The sequence below is a fragment of the Melozone crissalis genome, unplaced genomic scaffold (assembly GCF_028551555.1).
Source record: "Melozone crissalis strain CALT ecotype California unplaced genomic scaffold, PUWL_Pcris_2 ptg000092l_1, whole genome shotgun sequence".
NCBI classification, from domain to species: Eukaryota; Metazoa; Chordata; class Aves; order Passeriformes; family Passerellidae; genus Melozone; species Melozone crissalis.
The window spans coordinates 2,949,609-2,973,594 of record NW_026535869.1 but is presented as its reverse complement, the minus strand read 5'-3'; the positions used below and the strand labels follow the sequence as shown (position 1 = coordinate 2,973,594).

Genomic DNA, 23,986 nt, shown 5'->3' with positions numbered 1-23,986 from the left:
AGGAGCAGCTCTGAGCAGCACAGAGAGCAATGGAGAGCAGCTGCCCACCCGTGCCCAGGGCAGGAGGGGCACTCACCACAGTGGCTTTCGTCGCTGTTGTCCCCACAGTCGTCCTCCAGGTCACATTTGTAGGACAGGGGGATGCAGGTCCCCGAGCCCTGGCAGCGGAACTGGGTCTCGGTGTCGCACACGGTGGTTGCTGATGGAAACAGGAGGAAGAGGAGGATGAGGAGGAGAAGGTGGTGGTAAGAAAATGATTTCTGCTGCCTGAGGGTAGGAGTGACAGGGACAGAATCCCGCCAGCCCAGACTGAATTCCTGCTCTTGTGTTTTAATGCCATTTTTAGGCACTCCATGCAAAGCAGAGCACACAGGGGTCAGTTTTCTGTCTGGGGACCAGGACTGAAACTCCTGATGGGCACTCCCATCCAGGGAGCAGGAAACCAAGGCTGTGGAGCTGTGTGCTCCCCACAAGGGGACTGAAACCCCAGGGCAGCCCAAGCAGGGGAGAAGCTGGCCATGAGTGTTGTTATTCAAGGCAGCATCTCTGTGCCAAGCTGGTGGCACCTCCTCTCTCCAAGGAATGGAGAGATTTTCCCACACCTGGAGCCATTGAACTCAAACTTGGACTCTACTGACAAGGAAATAAATTCCTCATTGGTACAAAATGGGCATAAGCAGCCTCTCTCCTGGTCCTCCAGTGATTCCTAACTCCAAACCCAGTCCTTTTTCCACAGTGCACTAACCTAAACCCTTCAGGCTGTGCACAGCTGTGGAACATCTGCCCCTCATGCACACACTGGCTGTTCCTAACTTTGCTCAGAAAGGTGACCTCCATCTTTAATGTGTGAACTTGATTTATTATCCCAACCAAAAGCCCGTGTCAGCACTGTCTGCTCTCTTTTCCTCTAGCTATGCCCTCAATTAACTTCAGAAGACAATTAGTGCAAGAGTTGGCATCAGCTTTACCAAAATTTTAGACACTGACGCCTCATCTGCTCAAGGGAACTGGGACAAAACCCATCCCAAATTTGCTTTGGGAGTCACAAAAGAGCTGAGTTACACCCCCAGAGAGCCTCTTGCTCTCTCTGAGTGAGAAAGGAGCGTGGAACATCAGCTGAGGTGGCACCAGAGCAGACACCTGAGCCTGGCCAATGCCACCAGGGTAGGACACTCACGGCAGTTCTTCTCGTCGCTCATGTCCCCGCAGTCATTGTCATTGTCACACTGCCAGATGCTGTTGATGCAGTTCCCGTTGGAGCACCGGTACTGGTTGGGCAGGCACGTGTTCTCTGGGGCAGGAGGGACAGCAGAAACAAGCTGGCATGAGGCTGTGCCTCCAGAAATGGGCCAGAGGACAGGCCACACCGACCTCTGGTGATGGCAGGAGCCACCTCAGCCCGGCAGGACCTCACCTCCCTTGATGCAGGGCCTTACCTTGCTTGACGCAGGTGTTGTTCTTCATGCTGTAGCCGTGGGGACAGTCACACCTGAGCTCCCCACTGGGCAGCACCGTGCTGGCCACCCCCTCGGGGCACTTGCAGCTGCGGCCGTTGTTGGACCTGGGCAGGCAGAGCAGGCTGCAGGGCTTGGTGATGCAGGCGTTCTGCCCTGGAGCAGGGCAGGAGGAGGAAGGGGACAGAGTCAGGGCAGAGGCACGGGAGCCCCAGTGTCACTGCCACCCCAGAATAAAGGTATTGGGATCCCAGTGTCACCTGCCACACTAGCACAGAGGGACAGGAGCCCGAGTGTCACCTGCCAGCCCAGGACACAGGCACGGGAGTCCCAGTGTCACCTGCCACCACAGGATAGAGGCATTGGAATCTCAGTGTCACCTGCCACCCCAGAATAGAGACACGGGAGCCCCAGTGTCACCTTCTATCCCAGGACAGAGGCATGAGAACCCCAGTGTCACCTGCCAACCCAGGACACAGGCACAGGAGTCCCAGTGTCATCTGCCAGCCCAGAATAGAGACACAGGAGTCCCAGTGTCACTGTCACCCCAGAACACAGGCATTGGTGTCCCAGTGTCACCTGCTTAGGGTTCAGACCCCCTCAGGATCCAGCTCTGCAGGGCTGAGTGCTGAGGTCACCCCTAGGAATGCCCAGAGCCATCTCCAGGGAGTCTGAGGGCCTTTAAGGCACACAACTCATCCCAGTGGCTTTGGAGGTCTACCAAAGGATGTCAGATACACCCCCAGAGTGCCCCTCCAGTCTGGAGCCCTTCAGTGGTCTGGTACCCATCTGGAAATGGGTATGAACAGCCCACAAGGGTCAGCACTGCCTTGTCACAACACACACAGACATTAAAGGAGGGCAGAGTTAGTGCAGCCCTGAAATCCTGTGGTTTTTCGGTCTATACAACACTTAGATGGAAAAGCCAGGATCTGACACAAACCATGAGGTGCCACCACAGCCAAATGCCCTAGGAGCTCTCTCTCCTGGCAGCCAAAAGCAGGATATAGCCCTGATGAAACTCATTCCTGAAAGCCTCAAGCCCTGCAGGAATGGGCAGTCAGGAAATGCAAGCCAGGATGGCCCAGTGGAAATGGGGAAAGAACACATTCCTAAATCCCAGGGGAGGATCATCTGCATCATTACCTGTTGTCTTTCCTCTGTAAAAGATTTTCATATCCATGATCCCATTCAGTCGGCCGACCAAGATCTCCATCCTGGAGCCGCTGGTTTTGGATGCTCTGAAAATACTCAGCTGTGACCAGTCATTCCAGTAGATCTCATTCTGAAACACAGGCCTGGCTCTCAGTGTGAGCAGAGGCACCTCCAGGGCCGTGCTCATCACTGCCACCTGCACTCATCACCCTAAACACTGCAAAAGAGAGAGTGAAAAGTGTCCCCAGCCCACAGGGGAGAGGAAGAGGAAGGCCTGAGGTGGGATTTGAGCAGGAATGAGAGTGACAGAGTGATCTGCTGAGTGGCAAACTGCAGTGCAGCTGTTTGGGAATGTTGGTCCTGGATTGGGCTGCACTTCCCTGATGGTTTCAGGGATCTGTGGGAATGTTTCAGGGAAGCAGAAAGAGAGACAAAGTGTGCTCCAAATCAGATCCCTATCCTTCAAATTCAGGGATTTGTGGGAATATTTCAGGGAAGCAGAAAGAGAGAAAAAGTGTCTGTCATGCCTGCTCCAGATCACATCCCTATCCTCCAAATTCAGGGATTTGTGGTAATGTTTCAGGGAAGCAGAGAGAGAGAGACAAAATGTCTGTCATGCCTGCTCCATACCACATTCTCGTCCTTCAAATTCAGGCATTTGTGGGAATGTTTCAGGAAAGCAGAAAGAAAGACAAAGTATGCTCCAAACCATATCCCTATCCTCCAAATTCAGTGTGCCCCGTGCTCCTCCAGCACCAGCCTCAGAGCCTGCATGCTACAGAAAAAATGACAACGGGGGAAACAAACCTTAAAAACAGCAATGGCATAGGGGTGAGGGAGGCTGTCCAGGATCACAGATCTCTGCATGCCATTGAAATCCACCCTCTCGATCCTGTCCATGTAGGCCTCAGTCCAGTAGATCCAGTGGTCATCCACGGAGATGCCGTTGGGCCAGCGCACGCCCTCCGAGACGATGCACCCGGCCAGGGACCCGTCCATGTCACTCCTGTAGATGCCAGCCCTGGAGTCCCCCCAGTCTGTCCAGAACATCAACCTGGCAGCAGGCAGAGAGGTTACTCCAAACCCACACACAGCAGATTGTCACAGACATCTTTTATGGAAAATCCTTTCTTTAGGATTTTTCCTCCTGAGAAGCTGGGAAGCCTCAGGAACAAAATGTAAACAATGGTTATCTGCTGCTGTGGAATGCAGCAGGTGCATCTGGGATTGGTCTCATGTGGTTGTTTCTAATTAATGGCCAATCACAGCCCAGCTGGCTCAGACAGAGAGCCGAGCCACAAACCTTTGTTATCATTCTTTCCTTTTCTATTCTTAGCCAGCCTTCTGATGAAATCCTTTCTTCTATTCTTTTAGTATAGTTTTAATATAATATATATCATAAAATAATAAATCAAGCCTTCTGAAACATGGAGTCAGATCCTCGTCTCTCCCCTCACTCTGAGCCCCCTGTGAACACGGTGACAGCAGCTCATCAAAAGGATCGGGGTTAGCAGAGGCAGAGGGTGGAATGCTCCACATTCCGCGCCTCTTGCCCGACATGCCTTTGAACAGGGAGCTCTGCAATTCTAATGAGCACCACCAGCAGCAGATTTATGAGCAGCACAGAGGCTTTGGAGCTGCAGGCTCTGTGGTGGGAGTGCAGCTGCAGGTTACCTTGCCATGAACTGCTCTGGTTTGTCAGAGCTTACACTCGCAGCCGAGGCCAAACCCCAGAAAGATGTAACTCGGATTGGGCTCTTGAATTCGAGCACAGCTCCGTTTCTCACGCATCACTGCAGCTTCCCCCACTGACCAGACCAGTTTTACGGGCAGGAAAAGTTATTTACCAATGGATATGTATGGGCAGGAAGGAATGAACAGTTGGTGATCTGTGCTCTGAGGGAGCTGGTGCCCTAGTTGGGGATGCAGTGGTGACACTGGGCTCCACAGGGCAGGACTGTGCTGTGCCTGCCCCCATTTTCACCTCACCAAGCTGTGCTCCCTGAGGAGGAGGTGGTGAGGGAGCAGCAGTTTTCCTTGGGAATAGCAGGGAAATACTTGTGATGCTTCCTTTCTTACCCATCTCGAGGAACCAGAGCCAGGGCTCTGGGCCGCTCCAGTATCGAGGAGTTGAGGACAGTGAGTCTCAGGTCTCCATCTGGATTGGCAACCTAGACCCAAAACCAAAGCCAGGACAGGTGTGTTTGCTACTTGAAATGACACAGAATCTGTGGCAGGCAATTATTGCTTCTTAATAATAAAATACGCGCTGCCACGGGTGGGCAGAGCTGTACCTCAATTTTGGGAATCCCAGCGTTGACCCAGTAGAGCAGCTGGCTGAGAGGCTCAAAGGCCAAAGCTTCCACTGTTTCCAACCCGGTGCTTATGATTATTTCCTGCCCAGAGCTGCCGTTGAGACAGAGACGCTGGGGAAAAAAATGAAAAATAATCAGAACAAAAGACGAGGAATTGCCTGAAGCCTGAAGGTCAGGGGACAGACAGCTTGGAAGGGAGGAGCACCAGGACAAACATTTGCATTTCAGGGTGTGGATGCAACACCCGGGCGGCAAGGGGGTGATGCCTCCCTGCTCCCAGCTCACCTGGATGATGTCCAGAGTGACATCAGCCCAGTAGAGGCAGTTGTGCTCGTAGTCAAAATCCAGGGCCACAGCCCCCCTGAGCCCAGCCAGGGGCAGCTCCTCGCTGACGCCCGAGGCCAGATCGTATCGGTGGATGGAGTATCGGGTGGCGTAGAGGATGAACTCGTTCTCCTCTGCAACAACAATGCCTTGTTTAGTGGCCGTTCTTGGCTGCTCGAGGGGCAAAAGAAAGAAAATAGCAGGTGTTTTTCACCCCTGGTTTAGCACCTTGGGGAGGCAAAGAGCTTTTGTCGCGGTGGGATTAGGTTAATGGGAATGTGGTAATAGCCTCACATGGGGCTGGGCACACACTGTGGGCATTGTCTGCTCCAGGAGGAGGAGGAGGCACAGAACCTGCCCTGACCCCCTTCGTGCTGCCAATAAGAAACAAAATACTGATCTCTGTCACAGACATCTTTTATGAAAAATCATTTCCTTAGGATTTTTCCTCCTGAGAAGCTGGGAAGCCTCAGGAACAAAACGTAAACAATGGTTATTTGCTGCTGTGGAATGCAACAGGTGCATCTGTGATTGGTCTCATGTGGTTGTTTCTAATTAATGACCAATCACAGTCAGCTGGCTCGGACAGAGTCCGAGCCACAAGCCTTTGTTATCGATCCTTTCTTTTTCTATCCTTAGCCAGCCTTCTGATGAAATCCTTTCTTCTATTATTTTAGTATAGTTTTAATATAATATATATCATAAAATAATAAATCAGCCTTCTGACACATGGAGTCAGATGCTCATCTCTTCCCTCATCCTCAGACCCCTGTGAACACGGTCACAGATCTCCTCTTCCTTAAAAATCCCCAACATCAAAAAGAGTGGGAGTGATGCAACTCTGCAAGTCCTCAGGGACACTGGCCCCAGGAAATATCCCAGAGTGGGTTTTGTTTCCCAGTGGAGCCCAATCCAGGTAATGGGATCCTGGTCCAGGACAAATTCTCCTGGGCTTTATCCCAGCACCAGTCCAGTCCAATAATGCTATTAATGAGTAGAGCTAATGTCAGTAAGTAACTCTGGCTGTGCATCCCTAATGAGATTATAGGGAGATATGAAACAGATCCTGTACATGAAAGCGTTACCATGGAGCGAGCCAGCACGGATCCCCAGCCCATCTCTGGGAACACAGCACTTCAAAGGCCAGCCCGTGGGGACAGCAGGTTTACTTTGCAATCAGCAGGGCCCTTCTCAGCATGCCCAACACAGCTCTCCAAATAGCTCAAGAGGGCTCAGAGGGGTGAATAACGTGTCAGGAGTAAAGCTGAGTGCAGAGCTGGCAGGAGTCCCAGCACAGGGGATGCTTCCCCGTGCTGTTCCACATTTGGAATATCTTTTTGCACACTGAAAAATTTTAGGGCGGTGCAGGGGAGCCTGCTGCTGGTGGGTCTGGCTGCTCTGCTCAGCTCCCCAGCCCTTCCAGGAGCCCCTGCCCTGCCTGAGGCCCTGGAGCTGCAGCAAGCAGCAATGCTGATCACGCAGCTCGTGACGGCAGATTAAATTAAAGCTCTAATGAGCAGAATGCAAATAACTCTGGCAGCACCGGGGCACGGGACTGCTACAGTGCCTTGTACGTTCCAGAGGAGAAAATAAGGATGGGGAGGGTGAATTCTGGCAGGCAGAGGTGTGAGGGATGAAGGTCTGCCCTGGTTTGGCCCCAGAGGGGCTGCACATGGTGGCTGTCTTAGAGTGGCACCTTCCTGTAGCCATGATATTTTCCAAAAAATCCTTTCCTTAGGATTTTTCCTCCTGAGAAGCTGAGAGGCCTCAGAAACAAAATGTAAACAATGGTTATCTGCTGCTGTGGAATGCAACAGGTGCATCTGGGATTGGTCTCATGTGGTTGTTTCTAATTAATGGCCAATCACAGTCAGCTGGCTCGGACTCTCTGTCCGAGCCACAAACCTTTGTTATCATTCTTTCTTTTTCTATTCTTAGCCAGCCTTGTGATGAAATCCTTTCTTCTATTCTTTCAGTATAGTTTTAATGTAATATATATCATAAAATAATAAATCAAGCCTTCTGAAACATGGAGTCACATCCTCATCTCTTCCCTCATCCCCGGACCCCTGTGGACACAGTCACACCTTCCCAAGGGGACCTTCCCAAGAATGGGGATGTCTTTGAAATAATTCCTGTCTTTCTGGTTGGGTTCAAGCCAGCTACAGCGAGGATGTGACCAGGGTGAAGGGGATCCTGCTTGCAGCCTGTCCCTGAGAGCTTCAGAGGGCTCAGCACTGTGAGCAGCCACTGCTCCTGAGCAGGACCCTCAGCAGCTCCGGCCACAGGACAGGGTGATTTGTAACCCACCCAGGCCCCTGTGTCACAGGTTTTGTCTGAGAGCCCTCTGGGACTCTGTGCCTGGTCCCTGAGGCACCAGCCAAAGCTTTTATGAATGGAGCCCTTGTGCCCAGAGCAGCTCCTGGTGCACACACTCACCCGCCAGCGGGCACGGCACCAGCTCCCCCTCCAGCCGCGACTCCACGTCTCCGCCCGTGCAAGTGTCCCCAGAGATCTTCCTGTAGCTGCAACACACACAGCCAGCCAGTTTATTCGCTTATTCCATGGAAAAAAAACTGTGAACAAACCACCCTGTGCAGCCAGAATAAGATGTGGTGTTTAATTGCCATGTATGTCCTAACTGGGTTTAACTGCGCCTTGATTAAAATGTTTGTTTGCTGCCACTCTTGTGGGTCTTGTGGCTGTTTGGGGCTGTTTTAATCACCAGTAAGATAAACTGGAATATCAGGTTGCCCTCCCAAGCACAGCACATACCCTCGAGTCTTCCTGTAGGTTGAGCCAACAGGGCAAGGGACTGGTGGGTCATAGGGTTTCCCAGCAAACTCAGGGTCAGGGACACAAACTTCTAAGGATAAGTCATCGCTCAGCTTGAAGCCAAAATCACTGCAAGGAGAAGAAAGACATAGGGAGGGACAGGGAAAAGCAAAAAGTGCAGCCATGCTATATTGTGATTCTATTTTTGCCTAGAATTTTTAAGAAACCAAAGTGACCCTTTGTTTATTCTCAGTATTTAGCTGCACAGAACACCTCCCAGCCAGACAGGGTGTTTCAAGAACACTATGCAAATCAGCTTTGCCCATGGCTGGGCAGGCTGGGGAAGGTGAGGCAGAGCTGAGGCAGTGTGCTCTGCAAAGCTGGCTGCCAGCCCCAGTGCTGCTGCTGAGCTGGCTCGGGTCACCGCTCTGTCTCCTGCTGGCAAAATGGGAGTTACAGTGCGGCTGTTCTTTGGAAAATGCTGTGGGGGAAAGAGGTTTTGTCAGTGGGATTCCGTAGGGAGCCCAGGGCTGAATTCTGAGGCAGCCCTGCTCTCAGTCTGCTCGTGGTGAGCCAGACTTGGTCTCAGCATCAGGCAGCAGCAGCCTGGTGTGAGCTCCACTGAAAGCCCCAAAAAGCAGTTCCCTTTCTAACCCCAGACCTTTGCATCAGTTTGCCAGAGCGTGTTTCCTGATCCTGAAAGCAGAGTCAGGATTGTGGGAATTGCAGTCAAAGGGCAATAGCAGGGCCAGCTACACCCCTGTGGCTACAGAATCACAAAGATTTTTAGTGGGTCTCTGTCTGTGATGGGAAATCACCCATTCTCCTTTGGAAGGTGATGGATTAACAATACTTCCCTTTTCCGTGGAACCTTACAGAGGCTCCCAAAAGGCTCTAAAGACGTTAATTAAGTCTCATGCCCTGTTATTAATGAAAGGATGTTTTCAGTCTGTTTAGTTTCCTCTCTGCTATAAAATGAAGCGGCGACATTCCGAGCTACATAAATTGGATGTTTGCTCACTCGGAGCGATTGGTCACAGATACTTATCTTGGATTTACAATCCAGACTAGAAGAAATTAATTGGTATTTTACCATTCAAAGTCCTCCCTGGTACAAGAGCAGTTGGAGACCATGACAGGCCTGTCAAAGTCTTCCCCATTGAAGCAGGTTGCATGAGGAGTCCTCCTTTTGAAAACGGTTTTATGCCCCAGCAAACACTCATTGCCTCGCTCGTCCGAGGGTGACCACAGCTTGTAGTCATTCTCTGTGCAAGGGACCCCTGAGAGGAGACACAAGGTTGGGGTGCAGAAAGGTGCAGCATTTGCAGTATGCCAGGTTTAAAGACAGAGAGATGCTGATGTACCCAGCAGTGCCAGGCATGCTGGCATCCAGCCCCACACCACAGGAATGCCTCTTGGCCCAGGCAACCACTGAGAGAATGAGAGGACACAGCTTTAAGCTGTGCCAGAGGAAGTTTAGGTTGGACATTAGGGAAAAATTCTTAATTTAAAGTGTGATTGGGCACAGGAATCACCTGCCCAGGGAGGGGATGGAGTCACCATCCCTGGAGGTGTTTAAAACAAGCCTGGACGTGGCACTGGTGCCATGGTTTAATTGATGAGGATGTGTTGGGGCTTTTCCAACCAAAAGTCTTTTCCCACCTGGTTCATTCTGTGATTCTGTAATTCCCTCCCCCTCCACCTTCCCCTGGCACAAAACTTCCAGAAAAAGGAAAAAGGAAAGCTCCAGCTGGGAGCGTGCAGCGGCACGCAGTGACAGGAGGGAACAGGCAGCTCCGTGGCAGTGACAGGGAATCTGAATGAACTCGTTCTGGTTACCAAACAGATCTGTTCCCAACAAAATGTCAAGGGAATCGGTGATAAATTTTAGTCAAGCAAATTCCTCTGCTGGGTTTAACTGCGCTTTGATTAAAATGCTGCCTCGCAATCAAAGCTGAAATGGGTTATAAAACATTCATAGGCACAAGCCTTCAGAAGGAATTTTTTTTTTTCCTCTGTTCCTTTTCAACAAATTCCTCAGTGAGGAGGGAAGGAATACAGGGAGAGCACATGAGTGCCTTCAGAAGCTGTGTCCACATGGACATTAGACACTTGGGACAGGGCATGAGGAGATGCTCTCTCTCCAACCTGCAGAGCCACCCCAGAGATGGCTCTGCCACCTGTCCCCTTACCCAGCACATCAGTGGTGTTGATCTGCAGGATCAGCCAGCTGTGGCCATTCTCCTTGTAGGAGCCAAAGATGGTGAAAATGGTGCTCTTCTCCCCAGGCTCGGTCAGGAGCCCGTACACAAACACCGGCTTCTCCGAGAACGTGAACACTTTCCAGGTTTCCCCTTCGTTTGTGCTGTACCTGCACACAAAAGGAGATTGGGAGAGGTGCCAGGGGCATGTCCTGCTGCAGGGCACGCTCTGCCATGCCCAGCCAAGCGGCAGAGCAGCCCCTGTGCCCTGACACTCACTTGAGCTGGTCGGTCTCGGTGCCTTGAGCGATGGCCACCAGAATGCCACCGTGGTCACCCCAGGTGTAGTAGTGGGGTCCAGACAGTGCCTGGAAGAGAGACAGTGCTGAGGGGTGACCAGAGCTCTGCTCTGAAGGGAAATGGCTTTGTTAGAAACTCTGCCTGAGCCAAACTAATGCTTCAGCCAAATCAAGTATCTGGAGGCACCAGAGATTCAAGTGTTTATGGGACACCATCTCCAGATGAGAACAGCCAGCCCATTTCCCCTGAGAGATGTGTGTAAAAGCTGCCCTGAGCCCTGGACTCTGCCCCTCCTGTGCTCTGTGCAGGGAAAGAACCAGTGGAAGAAGCACCATGACACAAAACCAGAGTCCATCACTCCTCCTCTCATTTGTCACCTCTGTGAGGCTTTCCTGACACCCAGCAGTGACTTGTGGCCATCCCAGGACTGCAAAGAAGTTGGGTTCCCTCAGGCTGTGGAAGGTCTTGTGAATGTCCAGAGAGAAGTGGGGCCATGGCATGCAGAAACAAGCCCTGGAGACAATTCATCCATGGCCAGAAGCTTGGATCTCACGCTCACCTACACCTCCAGCACACAATCAGCCTTGCTTTCCCATCCAGGGAGCCCAGAGCACCTTGGGATGAAAACAGGGAGTGCGTCCATGCCAAACCCTGCTCACAGGACGTGCTGTCACACCTGGGGACATTCAGGGCACTGAATGCATTGTTCCTTTCTTCTCTGGGCTGTGAAATCACCCGTGTGATCTGCAGAGCCGCCCAGCCAAAGCTGAGCAGGAGGAGCTGTGGTGCTGCTGCTCAGCTCCACTGCTGGGTCATTCTGCACCTCTGCTCATGACACAAGGATCAGTCAGGAGATTTGAATCAGAATGCTTTAACTGCACTCCAAGGCAAACCTGTGGAGCTCTGTTTTTATTATATTTCTAGAGTCCCATACCTTCAGGGTGGTTTTCTCACTTACAACTCTTCACAGCAGTGCTGTTCCTGCTTCTTCATCAGGGCTCCTCCAAAGCTCTCCCTGACCAGCCAGCCCACCCCCTTTTATCCCAGTTATCTTCATTAGCCACAGCTGCCACCCAATTAAGGACATCACAGCTGCAGCCCATTTGGAACAACTAGGATCGGGGCAAGGCCACTTATACAATACATAGATTTTACTGCGGCTCCAAGGCCACCTATACAATCCATACCAAGATTCAATGGCCACCTATAGAGTTTGGTGGCCAAAAGTCTCTGGTTTTGGATACCTTGCCCTATTTGTCAGCTCCTGCCTGGCTGCAGGGTCCCCACAGCTGCTCTCCAGCTGGGTTTTGGAGCCAGGAGCAGCCTCTGAACCCCTTTTGGCATCAGCCAGACCCGTGGCGTGTCCCCAGCCCCAGGGCAGCTGCCCAGACCTCACCCTGACCACGCAGCATTCACAGGAGGAGAGGAGGCTGCTCAGCTCCCAGGATTAAATGGCTTGCAGATGTTGGAATACCACATTGCACTGGCTGCAGAGTGCACAGGCACACCACAAACACTGCCACAGACCAGAACATCCACTCAGTGAACAGCAGCACACTCCCCATAAACCGAGGGCAGCTCCCATTTCTCTGGAAGGAGCCAGAGCCTCTCCAGACTCTCTCACACACCAAGCCCTGGCTGTCAGTCCCATCTCAAAGACACCAAATGTGCTGAGGAAATATCCTGCCAGGTGTAAAGGAAAAACAAAGGAGAAGCTCTCCTGTGTCTGAATCCACCATCCACACCAGAGGCTCCTCTCCAGCAAACCCACACCTGATCCTTCATCTAAAAACCTTTTTCCCTCATTTTAAGGCATTGAGCATCTTCCAGCTCTTGTATTCATATGAAATCACCTTTAATATAACTCATTTATATTGCTGGAAAATTCTTCCTGTTCCCCCACCACGCTGGCTGATCTGGCAGGGGTAAGAGCAGCCTTACCTCTCTCCACCTTGCTCCAGCACTGCTCGAGATATAAACATTGGTTTTCCTTGCCATGTTCTTGCCAACAGAGCCTGGGAGAATGGGAGAAATCATCCTTCTTGAGGAATGCAAAGTGATTGCTTAAAAGGAAGCCAGACACCTCCAAACTATTTTTATCTGTGATTGAGGAGATGATTTTTCACACTATAAATTAATCCCTTCAAAAGCAAATATTTCAAGGACTATTTCAAGTTTGAAAAGCAGATGGGGGAAAAACCCATGGCTACAAACATGATTAAACAAAATGTGTGCTTTCTTCAGTAACAGAGCGAGACAAACAGGAATTTCTGAATCTTAAAGAAGCCCTTCACGAGGATCAGGAAAGAGGATCAGAACAGAGCAGGTTTCTCACATCTCTGTGCTGCAGTGAAATGTTCCTTCTGTAATTACTGCATGGGGACTGCAGCAGGGAAAGGACAGCAAAATGCACCATTTAATTGCATTTTATAACCTGCTTGTACAAACTAAATACTGCCTGGCAACAACACCCCCCAAGGCAAGGGAAAAGCTGTACCAGTGGCAATGATCAGTCCTGGCGCCGACTCCTTGGAGAGAATGGGCATCCTGCGCAGCTGGAAATTCAGCAGCTGGCTCAGGCGCTGGGCCAGGTGGAGAGAGCAGCCCTGGGACAGCTGGGAAACAGAACAGTGGATTAACATGAACCCCTCATGCTGTGTATTCCAGTCCTCTCTGCTTGGAAAGGCCAGGAGGAACTTCTTTGTGGTGGCATTGCTGTTTCAACCTCTTTTCATAGAGTGAAAACACCTCAAAGTCACCAAGCCCATCACTAATAAATACCCAAATGCCATTTTTGGGAGTCTTTTCCTTGTCCCAGCACTCTGTGGTACCTGGCAGTCGATGTGCTCCCCATAATGGGTCTGTGTGGGGGGCTGGAGCAGCTCCCAGGTGCTGCCCTTGTCGAAGGTGATGATGGAGCGCATATTCTCCAAGATCACAAAACCCCTCATTAATAAACCACAACCCCAAATGCCACTTTTGGGGGTCTTCTCCTTGTCCCAGCTCCCCATGGTACCTGGCAGTCGATGTGCTCCCCATAGTGGGTCTGTGTACGGGTCTGGAGCAGCTCCCAGGTGCCGCCCTTGTCGAAGGTGATGACGGAGCGCATGTTCTCCAAGATCACCAAGTTTATTATCACTAATAAATCACAACCTCAAATGCCACTTTTGGGGGTCTTTTCCTTGTCCCAGAGCCCTGTGGTACCTGGCAGTCGATGTGCTCCCCATAGTGGGTCTGTGTGGGGGGCTGGAGCAGCTCCCAGGTGCCGCCCTTGTCGAAGGTGATGACGGAGCGCATGTTCTCCTCGCTGAAGGAGCCGTTGATCAGCGTGGCGATGTAGACGCCCCGCACGCCTTCCACGCGGTGGAAATCCGCGAAGGGCTCGTTGGCAAAGTACCTGTGGGGTCGGGGAAATGGGAATTGAGCCCCTTCCCTTAAGGCTGGGGATGTGGGGGATTGGCAGGCAAAGGTAAGGCGTTGATGTGGCACAGCCAAAAATCGCGGATTTTGGTCGATGTTCTCATTTGCCTTGCGGTAATCACAAATCCTCTGAACAGAGAGAGACAGCTCTCTCCCAGGGTTTTCCTGGGAAGCTCTGAGAAAGCTCAGAGAAAAGAATGATAAGCAATTCTTATCTCCACTTGCTGCAAGTGTTGTTGTGCACACGTGGAATGCTTTATGGAAATAAATTCATTTCCCAAAGGGTGATTTATTAATTGGACACTGGATGGTGTTTGGATGGATTGACCAATTAAGTAAAACTGTATTGGACTGTAAGGGTGCTGAACTTCTTAATAAGTATAGTAGAGTACAATGTAGTATAATAGAATAGAATAATATAATATAGAATATAATATAATATTATAATATAGAATAATAGAATATTATACTATAGTCTGTAGAATAGTATAGTATATAGTATAATAGGATATTATACTATAGTCTATAATATAGTATAAAATAGTATAATAGAATATACTATAATAGTAATACAGTACAGAATAATAAAGTATGACAAAATAAAATTATAGTAAAATTATAGTAAAATAAAATTGTAGTAAAATTATAGGATAATATAGTATAATAGATTCCAGCCTCCTGCAATCATGGACTCAACGCTAATTATTCCCCATTCAGGGGACCATTGCTAAGTCCTGTCTTACCTGACCAAGGTATCGCTGCCAGCTCCCCCTGGGCTGTAGTAGAGCACATTTTCCAGAGACAGGGAGAACTTCAGGCCCTCAGCCTCCGAGATGTAGAGGTTGGTGCGGTTGTTGTCGTGGCTGACACACACAAACACCTGGTCCTCCGAGGCATCAGCAATGTAATATTCCTTTGGGACACAAAGAACAGGCTTTGTGTGTGTGCGTGCACACAGGCTGGTTTGGATTTCCTCTTATCTTGCTTCCACCTTTTTGTATTTTTTCCACTCAGCAGGTGGAAAATCTCCACTTTGTTTTTTCTGTTGTGTTCTCCCCACAGTGATTCCATCCTCTGCCCTGCAAAGCCCCCTGGAGCATCATTGGTCCCCAAGCCCATGTGTGCTGTATCTCTGGACCCTCCTGAGGCTGGGAGTGCACCCCACTGCTCTGCCAAGCACCAAAACTTGCTTCTCATGCCCTCCATCATCCCCACCAGCCTGGGAACACCACAGAATATCTCTTCATGCATCAGGGACTCTTTGCAAGCCCTGGCGGTGCCCTGGGCTTCCTCAGCCTGCAAGAATTGGATGCTCCAGGTCATGCCAGCGCACCCCACACCATGGGAAGGGGTAAAAACCCCAAAAGCAGAGTCAGAGCAGTGGGATCAGCCCCTCTCTGGTTTCTAGGCTTTGCTGCCAGCCCCATCCCCAGTGAGTGTCCAGGTGCCATTGTGTAAGATCATCCCAATGTGGGCCTTGGCTCTGCCACCCCCAAAGCAGGGTCATACGAGGTCCCTGCCCTCTCCTGCAGCATCTGGAGCTGCTGCTGGCACCGCAGGGTGTCCTTGGCAAGGCAGGGAGCTGGGAAGCTGCTCGGGAAGCACCACTTACCTTAATGGGATGCTTGGTAACGAACTGTGCCACCCGCATGGGCTTGCGGTTGAAAGAGACCCAGAGCTGGACTGAGGGGGGCTGTGAGCTGCCGAGCAAACGCTGTGCAGAGCACAGGGACACGTTAGGAGGGGCTCTCACCCCAAAAAGTCACCCTCATCTCCACTGGGATCACCCCATGCCTGGGACTTCCCTCTCCATGCATGTGGGCAAAGCGTGGCAGCTGCGCCACGCTGGGAGCAGTGATCCCCACTCAGGGTTTAAATTGCCACAGCCAGGGCTCAGCAAGGAGACAAACTGTCCTTCCTGGCCAGTCAGGTGGGGGTAAGGAGGCTGGGTTTAATACCTCCTTTCTCCTCAGAGCACACTGACCTTTCCTTCCTATTTTTACCGATTTGCGCAAAACGAAAGGCGCCAGCACCAAGCCGAGAAAGCAAAAAATCTGGGGGCACCCTATTTCATACAGGATGCCAATGGTGAGGACCTAAACCCAGATCTAGGCTCCAAAAATAAGCGGCCTGGTTTTTGGTTTGTTTTTTTTTTCTCTTTTTTTTCCCCACCCTCTGTATCACTAAGCAACCGTGCCTCCCACGGAAAGGAGCAGAAGTCAGAGCCCTGGGCGCCGCTGCCACCCAGCCTGTCCTTCCCCCCTGCTGCAGCCAGGCTTGGAGGCAATGCCTCATCCAGACCTGGGGATGTGACTCTCAAATGAGGGGTTTGCAGCCAGCCTCCCTCTGTCTCGGTGTTTCCCAGCAGTGCTTGCTGTGGGGTGATTTTATTGATGTTTAATCATTACAGCTGCAGGAGGAAGCAGGGAGTGCTGCCTGCTGGCCCCTGAGTGCTCCAGAAGCAGGAAAAGCTCCAAAGCAGCCCCAAATGGTGCCCAAACCCTCCTCAAGCTTTCAGGATGCTGTCCCTGAGCTCAGCACAAATCACCCCCAGTGTTTCACCCAGCACCAGCACCGAGCCCTCAATAAAATCTCCTGCAAACCACAGAGCAGGCACAGCGCCAAGGGGATGGGCCCTGGGAGGTACAGGCTGTACTACCTGCAAGGGAGACTTCTGAGAAACTGAAATTGCTCTGCAAACGTTCCCTGCCTGTGTCAGACACCGCTGTGCCCGCTCAGGGGGCCGGAGGTGACACAGCTGTCACCTACTGCCCAGGAAACCTTCCCTGGTTCTGCCAGCAGCCACCCCTCAATAAAGGGTTCCTTCTTAAAGTACTCAATGGCAGCTGCAGGGGAGAAACGCTTCTTCTGAAAAGAAAGCTGCTGCTTGCATTCTAGAAGGATCGGGACTTTATCCCTCTCTGATCTAGAAAGGCCTGGCCCTCAGAGGAAGCATTGACACTTTCTTGCTTTCTTTCAGGTTTGTTCGAATTTTACCAAGAACTAAAAATCACAGAGAGGCTCCGGCTGCAGAGGGACCAAAAGATCACTTTTGCTCACCCACATCCTCTTTTCTTAGGCAAGCAGACTGAAAATGCAGCTTTCTTTCCAGGCTGGAGCACATGAGGCTGCTTGGAGCTGGTCCACGTTTGATGGTAATCTCCTCTGACAAGCGGCCTCCTTTAACCACCGAGCTGCCGAGCCACATCCCCCTTCCCCTGCCACCCCCTCCCCGATGTTCCCAGCCATCCTCTGGCTTTTCCCTGCTCCCAGCCCTCTGCAGGCTGACCTACTTCTGCCCAGCCTGCCCGAGGCAGGGGCATGGAAATACCACGGGGAGAGCAGCTGTGAGCCCAGGGGCATGGAAATACCACGGGCAGCTATGCTGTGAGCCCACAGGGGTGGCAGCTGCTGGCGGGCTGGGTGACACCTCTGTGACAAACCAGCGAGCTCTGAAGGCTCTGAGGCGCAGCAGAGATGCTCCTGCCCGCTGTGGTTCTGCACCACATCCACCCTCGGCAGCGAATTCACTCACCACAGACTTGGTTGCAAACATGTATTTGTCCCTGAGCTGGAAATCCTGCACGTCCTCCAGGATGATCTCCTTGTTCTCCCGGCTCTGGAAGAAGTCTGTGCTGCGGATGACAGTCGAGGCCCCCGAGGGCTCGTGGCGCTCGATGTACACCGTGCTGGGCTTGTCGTAGGGCTCCACACCCCTGGGGGCACAGGGGACATGGTGGGATGGGAGAACAAGGCAGCAGGAGCAAGGAGATGGGGTAGGGGTGTTGGGGAAGATGAAACAGGAAAGCCTTATCAATATGATTGTCTGGCAAAAGATTCTGAGAATATAGAAACTATAAGCGAGATTGAAATGAAAGCAAGCTTTGAGATCCCTCAGTTACTGAACAACTGGGAAACAATGGTGTGGCAGCTGAAGGTGATCCCCTTTTGATGGAACAACACCCTCTGCTTGCAGACAGGCCCAAGGGTCAGAGCAGACCCTACAGCTTGGCAGAAGGATCCCAAAGAGGAGTTTTTAGGGTTTAAAATGTAACACAGTGTGATAATGTAATGATTCTTATAGGCTGGATGGAAATGCTATAGGATTTGTAATTGTACTAGATTGGTTAGTGAGAATCAGAATATTCAACAGAAAAAATTATTTACTGCATTGTAACGGGAACTTCGCGCTCTTGCCTTTTGCTCTTTCTTACCCCTTCTACTCTCTTACCCCTTTTGCTCTCTTATGCTTTTGCTCTCCTGCCTTTTTGCTCTCTTACCCTCTCATCCTCTCTCCCCCTCTCTTCTCTCGGGCCTGCTCTGAGCTGTGGCTGGCAGCTCCCAGCAGGGCCCTGCACTTGGCCCTTTGCAATAAACCCCAAGTTCCAAGACCAGAAGAAGATTTATTGCATTGTAATGGGAACCTCCCCCTCTGATCCTCTCTTTTACTCTCTCATTCTCTCTTTACCACTCTCTTTATCTCTCTCTCCCTCTTTGGGGCCTGCTCTGGGAGAGAGCAGCAGCTCCCAGCAGGGCCCTGCACTTGGCCCTTTGCAATAAACCCCAAGTTCCAGAGCAGGCTGCAGAGATCTCTCGTCTCCATCCGTCCCAACTGTCCTATCCCCTGATGCTCCTATATAGGGGGAAAGGGAAACACCCCTGGGTGCCAGGCTGTCACTTGTCACCATGCCCACAGTGCAGGGTGAGGGGAGCAGGGCTGGAGCACACCCTGGCACCCAGATTTCTGATTTTCACAGGGCAGCAAACAGTACAGGAGAAAGTGTCTTCTCCTCTTGAAGGACAGGAGCTGTGTGCAGTACATACCAAGAAAAGGACTTCACGTGCTCCTGAATCATTATCCAGGTCTGGCCAAAGTCATCTGATTTCCAGAGCTGCAACAACAAAGGTGAGAGATGCCAGCAGGATTGGGACACAAACAGAACCAATCCTTCAAGAGACCCAATGTGTCCATCCTTTGCTATTCCCATGACTTTACATGTGGCAGCTCCTGGAGCAACAGCAGCTTTTCTGTTAATAACAGATAACCCAAACAGCAAAGAAATCATCCTTTAGCCTTCTGCCAGAAGGATTTCCCACTGTTTACCTCCAGATTTTACTCAGCGTGTATCTCAAGGTGCTGTAATTATTTTCAATCTTTACCCAACAGCCACAGAGGGGAAAAAAAAAGCAGCAATTTGTTACTCAGGACCCAAAGGCAAACCACAGGCCCACATGAAACACTGCAGAGGTCACCCTGCCCCAGCTGCCAGGGCTCTGTGGTGAGTGTTGGCCACGGTGGTTGGGGTGATGGATGTGGCTGGGAGCAGCGTGGATGGAGGAGAAGGGAAGGGAAATAAGAGAGGCAGCCTGCAGGTATTGTGTCCTCATTCTCCAGAGGTGAGAATAGGACAGACTGCAGGGAAGGGGGTGACCTGGCAGATTTGGACAGCTCTGCATGTGAGACTCCTGAATGGCCAGAGTGTCGCAGACACCTTTTATGAAAAATCCTTTCCTTAGGGTTTTTCCTCCTGAGAAGCTGGGAGGCCTCAGGAACAAAATGTAACCAATGGTTATCTGCTGCTGTGGAATGCAACAGGTGCATCTGGGATTGGTCTCATGTGGTTGTTTCTAATTAATGGCCAATCACAGTCCAGCTGGCTTGGACAGAGAGTCTGAGCCACAAACCTTCGTTATCATTCTTTCTTTTTCTATTTTAGCTAGACTGCTGATGAAATCCTTTCTTCTATTCTTTTAGTATAGTTTTAATGTAATACATATAATAAAATAATAAATCAAGCCTTCTGAAACATGGAGTCAGATCCTCGTCTCTTCCCTCATCCTCAGACCCCTGTGAACACCGTCCCATATTGTGTCCTCATCCTCCAGAGGTGAGAACAGGACGGACTGTAGGGAAGGGAGTGACCTGGCAGATTTGGGGAGCTCTGCATGTGAGCTCAGACACCCTGAATGGCCAAAGCACGAAGCCACAAAGCACCAGGCACGGTGTCTCTCAGCTGTGAGAGGCCACAGGAACATCCCACAGGGCAGGGTGGGATGCTGGTTCCCCACCTGAGCAAAGTGCTCACCTGTTTTTTGGGGTGAGACCTGTCGAAGCCCAGGAGGAGGTTGGGGTTCGTGCTGTGCAGGAGGAGGTCAGCTGCTCGGAAGGGGATGGAGAAGCCCTGGATGGTGTTGCAGAAGTCGGTGGTGATCCAGAGGTACGGGGCAAAGGCATCCACAAAGATATACTGGGAGTGGAGGGACAGACAGGGCAGAAGGTCAGAGCAGCGCCCAGGCGGGCAGCAATGGAGGTGCACATCCCAGGGGAGCTTTGGGAGGGCAAACTTTGGAGGAGGAGAATTTTCCCTGCTCCCACCACACTCTGACCATCACCAAGGCACAAGAAGTGCCTGGCCCAAGGGGTGTCCAGACACCCTGAATGGCCCAAACATGAAGATACCCCAACAGTCTTTGTCCGTGTGACAGCAGGGACAAAGGCCCAGCTGCCACGTCCCCCTCACCCTCTTGTTGTCAGCAGGGCTGTGGTAGAACTGGGCGATGGCCACTTCGCTGCTGTTCCCCCCATCGAAGCCGAACCTCTCCGAAATCTTCTTAAAACTCTTCCCATAGTCATAGGACACATAAACCTGCAAAGGGAAAGCCCCACGGTGAGAAGCACGAAGTTCTGATCTCACTTCTGACAGATCTGGTGAAAACTCAGTGAATTACAAGGTGGGGAAAGATTTGAGATTTTCCCAACCATGCCTTGAACCCATGGGGCAGCACAGGGGATTTAATATTTCAGTGCCTCTGAACCCAGACTTGTGGGCTTTTTTTGTGATACTTAATATTTTGGTGCCTCTGAACCCAAACTTGTGGGGGTTTTTTGTGATATTTAATGCTTTTGTGCCTCTGAAGCCAAACTTGTGGGCTTTTTTTTGTGTCTCAGGACACAAGAGCGAGTCAGGCTGTAGCTCAGCAGCCACCACCACCATTGGTGCACCTGCAGAGGGCCAGGGTGTGTTACTTACATCGCTGTTTTTGGGGCCCAGCAAGGACAGGCTGTCCCTGGCCAAGGCCACAATCACGTTGCTCTTCTCTCCTGCCCAGTGAACGACCATCTGATTGTGGGAATCATTGAGGCTGACCTGCAATGCCAATGAAAGGACACCCTGAGTCACAGCCTCACCACAGAGACAGCAAACACCCTCTCATGCCACCCTTCCTTGGGAATACCAAACTTTGGGAAAACTCATTCACAGCAGCATCTCTCCTGAACACGTTGGCAGAATGTGCCTAAAAGGGTGAATTTTCCCTTTGTTCTTCCTCAGACAAACAGGATTCAGCGGATGATGAGAATGAAAACTCAAACCAAGCACTGGGACGTGTTTTAAGATCCAGGCTGATGAGACACAGGGAAGCAGAGGGCCAGGCACCCATCCCTTCTCTCTGGTGACCATGGCAGGACTCAAGGGACAGCCTTGAGCTGCTTCAGGGAGGTTCAGCTGGATATCAGGGCAGGTTCTTCAACCAGAGGGTGCTGGGGGCTCCTCAGGGAATGGGCACAGCCCCAAGAGCTGCAGGAGTGTTTGGATATTGCTCCCAGGGATGCTCAGGGTGGGATTGTTGGGGTGCCCGTGCAGGACACTGTTGCAGACATCTTTTTATGAAAAATCTTTCCTTTAAGATTTTTCCTCCTGAGAAGCTGACAGGGCTCAGGAACAAAATGTAAACATTGGTTATCTGCTGCTGCGGAATGCAACAGGTGCATCCGTGATTGGTCTCATGTGGTTGTTTCTAATTAATGGCCAATCACAGCCCAGCTGGCTCGGACAGAGAGCCGAGACACAAGCCTTTGTTATCATTCTTTCTTTTTCTATTCTTAGCCAGCCTTCTGATGAAACCTTTTCTTCTATTCTTTTAGTATAGTTTTAATGTAATATATATAATAAAATAATAAATCATGAAACATTCTGAAACATGGAGTCAGATCTCCGTCTCTTCCCTCATCCTGGGACCCCTGTAAACACCGTCACAGGGCACAACCCCAACAGCTCCAGGAGCATTTGGATATTGTTCCCAGGGATGCTCAGGGCAAGATTATTGGGGTGCCTGTGCAGGGCAGAGCTCCAGGAGTGTTTGGATATCACTCCCAGGGATGCACAGGGTGGAATTGTTGGGGTGTCAGCCCCAGGAACTCCAGGAGTGTTTGGATATTGTTCCCAGGGATGCACAGGGTGGGATTGTTGGGGTGCCTGTGCAGGATACAGCCCAGGAACTCCAGCAGTGTTTGGAATTGCTCCCAGGGATGCACACTTGGGGTGTCGGTGCAGGGCCAAGGGCTGTGTCCCTTCCAGCCCAGGACATTCCATGTTTCCCTGCTGGTTTCCAGCACACACAAAGCCGCGCACCATCCCGTTATTCCCGTTATTCCCGTGTGAGCCGTATCTGCCAGCACAGCGCCGTTTCTATGGGGAAGCTCTCGCAGCAGCAGCACAGGGGGAGCTGACAGTGCAGGACAAACCCTCTGTGGCTGTCAGCAGCCAGCAGGGACAGCCAGGAGAGCCGGGAGAGCAGCTCAGCCCGGCCGGGGATGCAGCAGAGCAGTGCGTGCCTGAGCCCTCGCACGACACAGCTCAGCCCAGGGCTCTAACCTCAAAGCTGGGGCCTTGGGAAGCTGTAAAAATACAGGATAAGCCCTTCTTAGGCTTGATACCCTGCAGCTCCCGCTGACCCCGGCATCAGCGAGCAGCACCGCCTGGAGAAGGGGCTGCTTTAACCTCCAGCAAGCCAAACACTGCAAAAACAAGGAATTGATTCTGGAAGAAGACGGGCAGGGAGGGAGGGGGGGAGAGCCAAGTAGAAGCCCTCAAATCCCTCTTATGCAATAGCTCACAGGAGAGGAAAGAGAGACGACCACAAGCCTGGCAGGGAGCATCTCCCAAGCCAAAGCATTCCCGGGGCTGGAGCATCCCCCGAGGTTGGAGAATCCTCAGCCCGGAGCATCTCCTGGGGCAGAGCATCCCCGGGGCTGGAACACCCCCTGGCTGGAGCATCCCCTGGGAGCTGGAGCATCCCCCTGGCTGGAGCATCCCTTGGGGCTGGAGCATCCCCTGGGAGCTGGAGCATCCCCCGAGGGCTGGAGCATCCTCAGGGTCCGAGCATCCCCCTGGCCAGATCATTCCCTGGGGGCTGGAGCATCCCTTGGGGCTGGAGCATCCCCCGAGGGCTGGAGCATCCCCTGGGGGCCAGAGCATTCCCGGGACTGGAGCATCTCCTGGGGGCAGGAGCATCCCCAGGGGTTGGAACACCCCTGGTGTCCAAGCATCCCCCTGGCCGGAGCATCCCCAGGGCAGGAGCATCCCCCGAGGGCTGGAGCATCCCCGGTGCCCTAGCATCCCCCAGGCTGGAGCATCCCCCCGGCCTGAGCATCCCTGTAGCCAGAGCATCCCCAGCACCGGAGCATCCCCCGGCAGGGACCCCCCCACCGGGCAAACCCCGCCGGAGCTCCAAACGTGGCTCAGATTTAGGTCAGCCATCAGCAGCAGCAGCAGCTACAAAGCCAGGCAGGCAGAGCCCTGCGTGCCCGTCAGAAAAGAAAACAAAATAAAAATGAAAAGGAAGAGACGCTGTTTGAGGATGCAGGGAAACGGGCCGGAGGAGGAGGAGGGATTGCTGCTGCTCTCTGAGACAGCCTGGGGTGTGGAACTGAGCTCTGCCCTCCCCGTCCCCTTTCCCTGCTCTGGAAGCAGAATAACCCCGTTTAAATCTCCTCTGTTGGTTATTTTGGGTGCAGCTTTTTTGGTGGCCAGGCTGGAGTTGGGCACTGTTAGAACACAAAGTTTGGCACCATAGGTCCTCTCAGCCAAGAGGGGTTTGTCACTACCTCAGTGTCCATTTTAATAGTACTTCTCTGGGGTTTTTTTTCCACAAGAAACCCAACACTTGGAGTTTCAAAAGCAGGAAAACCAGAGGAGACTCCTATCTGCGCCTTGATTTAACCTCAGCAGTAAACCTCCTCTATGTAGCCATGATATTTTCT

The 23,986-nt window shown here is 51.8% G+C and overlaps 1 protein-coding gene across 1 annotated transcript in view; it reads right to left on the bottom strand.

Annotated features, from left to right (window-relative positions):
- Positions 1–23,986, bottom strand: part of SORL1 (sortilin related receptor 1) — a 58,003-nt gene that overhangs the window by 24,701 nt on the left and 9,316 nt on the right. Inside the window, exons 2-24 of the mRNA XM_054291522.1 lie at positions 20,976–21,092; positions 20,466–20,591; positions 20,031–20,192; positions 18,769–18,836; positions 17,480–17,660; positions 15,557–15,658; positions 14,688–14,857; positions 13,729–13,921; positions 13,022–13,139; positions 12,466–12,539; positions 10,504–10,592; positions 10,216–10,394; positions 9,117–9,303; positions 8,024–8,152; positions 7,688–7,773; positions 5,210–5,382; positions 4,904–5,035; positions 4,689–4,780; positions 3,417–3,663; positions 2,601–2,739; positions 1,437–1,610; positions 1,178–1,291; positions 77–199 (exon numbers count right to left, since the gene is read on the bottom strand). Of these exons, the coding sequence (XP_054147497.1) occupies positions 77–199; positions 1,178–1,291; positions 1,437–1,610; positions 2,601–2,739; positions 3,417–3,663; positions 4,689–4,780; positions 4,904–5,035; positions 5,210–5,382; positions 7,688–7,773; positions 8,024–8,152; positions 9,117–9,303; positions 10,216–10,394; positions 10,504–10,592; positions 12,466–12,539; positions 13,022–13,139; positions 13,729–13,921; positions 14,688–14,857; positions 15,557–15,658; positions 17,480–17,660; positions 18,769–18,836; positions 20,031–20,192; positions 20,466–20,591; positions 20,976–21,065 (3,148 nt within the window). The 5' untranslated portion in view covers positions 21,066–21,092. The remainder of the gene's footprint in view (positions 1–76; positions 200–1,177; positions 1,292–1,436; positions 1,611–2,600; positions 2,740–3,416; positions 3,664–4,688; positions 4,781–4,903; positions 5,036–5,209; positions 5,383–7,687; positions 7,774–8,023; positions 8,153–9,116; positions 9,304–10,215; positions 10,395–10,503; positions 10,593–12,465; positions 12,540–13,021; positions 13,140–13,728; positions 13,922–14,687; positions 14,858–15,556; positions 15,659–17,479; positions 17,661–18,768; positions 18,837–20,030; positions 20,193–20,465; positions 20,592–20,975; positions 21,093–23,986) is intronic.